Source organism: Hermetia illucens, chromosome 4 (genome assembly GCF_905115235.1).
Source record: "Hermetia illucens chromosome 4, iHerIll2.2.curated.20191125, whole genome shotgun sequence".
Taxonomy (NCBI): Eukaryota; Metazoa; Arthropoda; class Insecta; order Diptera; family Stratiomyidae; genus Hermetia; species Hermetia illucens.
The window spans coordinates 18,442,858-18,445,310 of record NC_051852.1 but is presented as its reverse complement, the minus strand read 5'-3'; the positions used below and the strand labels follow the sequence as shown (position 1 = coordinate 18,445,310).

Sequence of the window (2,453 nt, the reverse complement as noted above, 5' to 3'; positions counted from 1 at the left end):
ATACAAATCAACCTCAACCACTGCGAGGCAGCGGAAGATCTTCTCTCACAGACCATCTATGATCGCAATAATAAGAGCGGTGCCTCGACCCCAGATGTAACTGGCAAAGCAGCAATGTGGCCATTCAAGAAGTGATGGAGTTTCCAGAAGTTGGATTCGTCAGGGCAAAAATAGTTGGTATCTACATACATATTTCAACGCATGGGCAGTGGATTGGGCAGACGCATTCCGAACACCAGGTTCCATATCCTGCTCGAGGCTTTCCCGGAGCTCGACTTGGTGCCTGCAAATACGAGAAATGTTTCCACTTTTCGTGGCGGTGCTATAATGCCAGGGATAGTTACGATCGGAACAGCTGCCTTCATGACGTTTGAACCATAGGTATTTGACCTCAAACCTCACTGTTTGTAATGGTTGCATATATCCAATTTTGGATTAGAGGAAGTGCTGATTATTTACCAAAGGCGCTTTGGTCTGAGTTAAAAATTAATTTGAAAGTTTTTTTTCACTTGGTCTATATACAACTTTCCAAATCTCCGTTCCTAAATATAAATGTTGCCCTATATCCGTAAGCCTAAATATGTGGCAGTGAATAGGTCACACATTGAGAAAGGGCAAAAACTCGATCGAAACAGCTTTCGCTGTAACATTCTGGTATGTCAATGCCACTTTTTCTGCCTATGGCCAAATTAAAACAATATATTTTGTGTTCTCCGTATTCTCGTACATAGAGACTGACAACAAGAAAATTTGTGAAATATTCTAATATCGCATAACAATTAACAGTGAACTAGTATCTGATATCCTTGAAACTTGGTGATTTGCGTTTAATTTATGGTTCATTTGTGGTCCATGTCCGAAATTCTCCGTTTCAATTTTTCATATTGTTCAGAAAAGTCACAAGTGTATAAGCAAATTTTGTAATCTGAAAATATCAAGATAAAACTTAGATAAAAGATAGTAACTCCCACTAGCGTTATACATCTTACCGACACAAATGTTGCCAAATTGATTGGGATAATTTTGCCAGCCCAAAAATATCTGGTCGCGTGGTTAAATTCCATGAAAATGATAAGGGTCTTTTTGAATTTTTCATCCTGGTTGATCCAGTGGCATGAATACAGTGCATTCAGGATCTTTCCATTATTTTCCGAGTATTTGTTGCCGTAGTAGCAGCAAGGAAACATGTGCAGAAAAATCACGAATACGAGGGTTAGGAACTTCCCCGCCTTAAATAGATCATCTATAAAATAGACAATGTTGACTACGGATATTCCCAGAGCCAGGGCTGCGATTAGAAATTGAAGGAATAGCGTTTTTGAAATGGCCGGGGCTATAATGTTGGATATCCTGGAAGGAGAGGTGGTTAATGTAGGAAGTAGTGCATTGAGGGACGGGGTAAGGATAGGTAAGATACTTACTCTGTAATAATTTCATGCAGCCTTATGCATTCAATCAACTCTTTTTTGGCCTGATCTCCAGTCTGGTTCTTATTACCAATGGATTCAATTCGGCTCACTAGATTCTGAAAATGTCCATTCAAAATCATAAGATACATTGGCGCGTAGCAATCATTTGGGACCGATATACAAATTAATAGGTACAACCCCAAGGTTTCATAAGTAAATGCTAACCAGAACCAGCCTCTGGATAACCTCCAGTCAAATGGTAACCATATTGCACAAAGCAGTTGTCTTTCTTTGGCGAAAAGAGCCCCAAAAATACTCCACAATAAAACAACGCTCGTTATCCAAAAATACGTGGTGAATATTCGATTCGCTTTGGCTATGATTTGCCGAACTACAGCTCGCTCCCAGTCGGATTTGGTGTTTTTGTCCAAGATCAATAGGAGACCATTTGCAATCTCAAACTTATCCGTATAATACCACAAAGTGAAAAATTTCAAAGAGGTCACCAGGATCTCCACATAGAATACCATGTCCTGCATAAGAGCCTCGGTATCTTGAAAACGAAGGACTTCAGCAAGAACTAGAACCGGAATGCAGATGGTGACTATCATATTCAAGACTACAGAATATGCCAAGTATAATCCAGGATGATTCTGAGGAGGATTCCGGCCCGCAACTCTCCATATCATGTGAAAATTCTGAAAAGCGATTGTGCTGTCCACTGGTCCGGTCGCCATTTAATTTTCTATATTCAGGACTTTTAGAACGTATCTATGACGAATATTCACTGTGAAAGTATCCCAAACTAAATTCAGATTCACGACTGAAGGCAATTTATATGAAATGGAAAAGGAGTTAATATTTAAAGATATAGCAATTTTCGAAACCACATTTATTTGCGGTTAATGATTTCTATGGAATGCACCCAATATTTTTCATTTTTCCTTTAATGTCCGGAAGATTTGAATCTTTCATGAGGTCAGCACGATTTATTGCCTTAGCAATCTGAAACTATGCAGACAATAATGTTATTTTAAGATACAA

General features: G+C 39.0%; 1 protein-coding gene across 1 annotated transcript; it reads right to left on the bottom strand.

Moving 5' to 3' along the window:
- Nucleotides 1-719: 719 nt before the first annotated feature.
- Nucleotides 720-2,191, bottom strand: LOC119655438 (odorant receptor 33a-like). Its single transcript, XM_038061332.1, has 3 exons — nt 1,422-2,191; nt 990-1,350; nt 720-925 (listed from the first exon to the last, which is right to left on the bottom strand). Exons 1-3 carry the CDS (start codon nt 2,144-2,146, stop codon nt 872-874), a joined length of 1,140 nt encoding a protein of 379 aa, XP_037917260.1. The 5' UTR covers nt 2,147-2,191; the 3' UTR covers nt 720-871.
- Between the last annotated feature and the right edge of the window lie 262 nt (nt 2,192-2,453).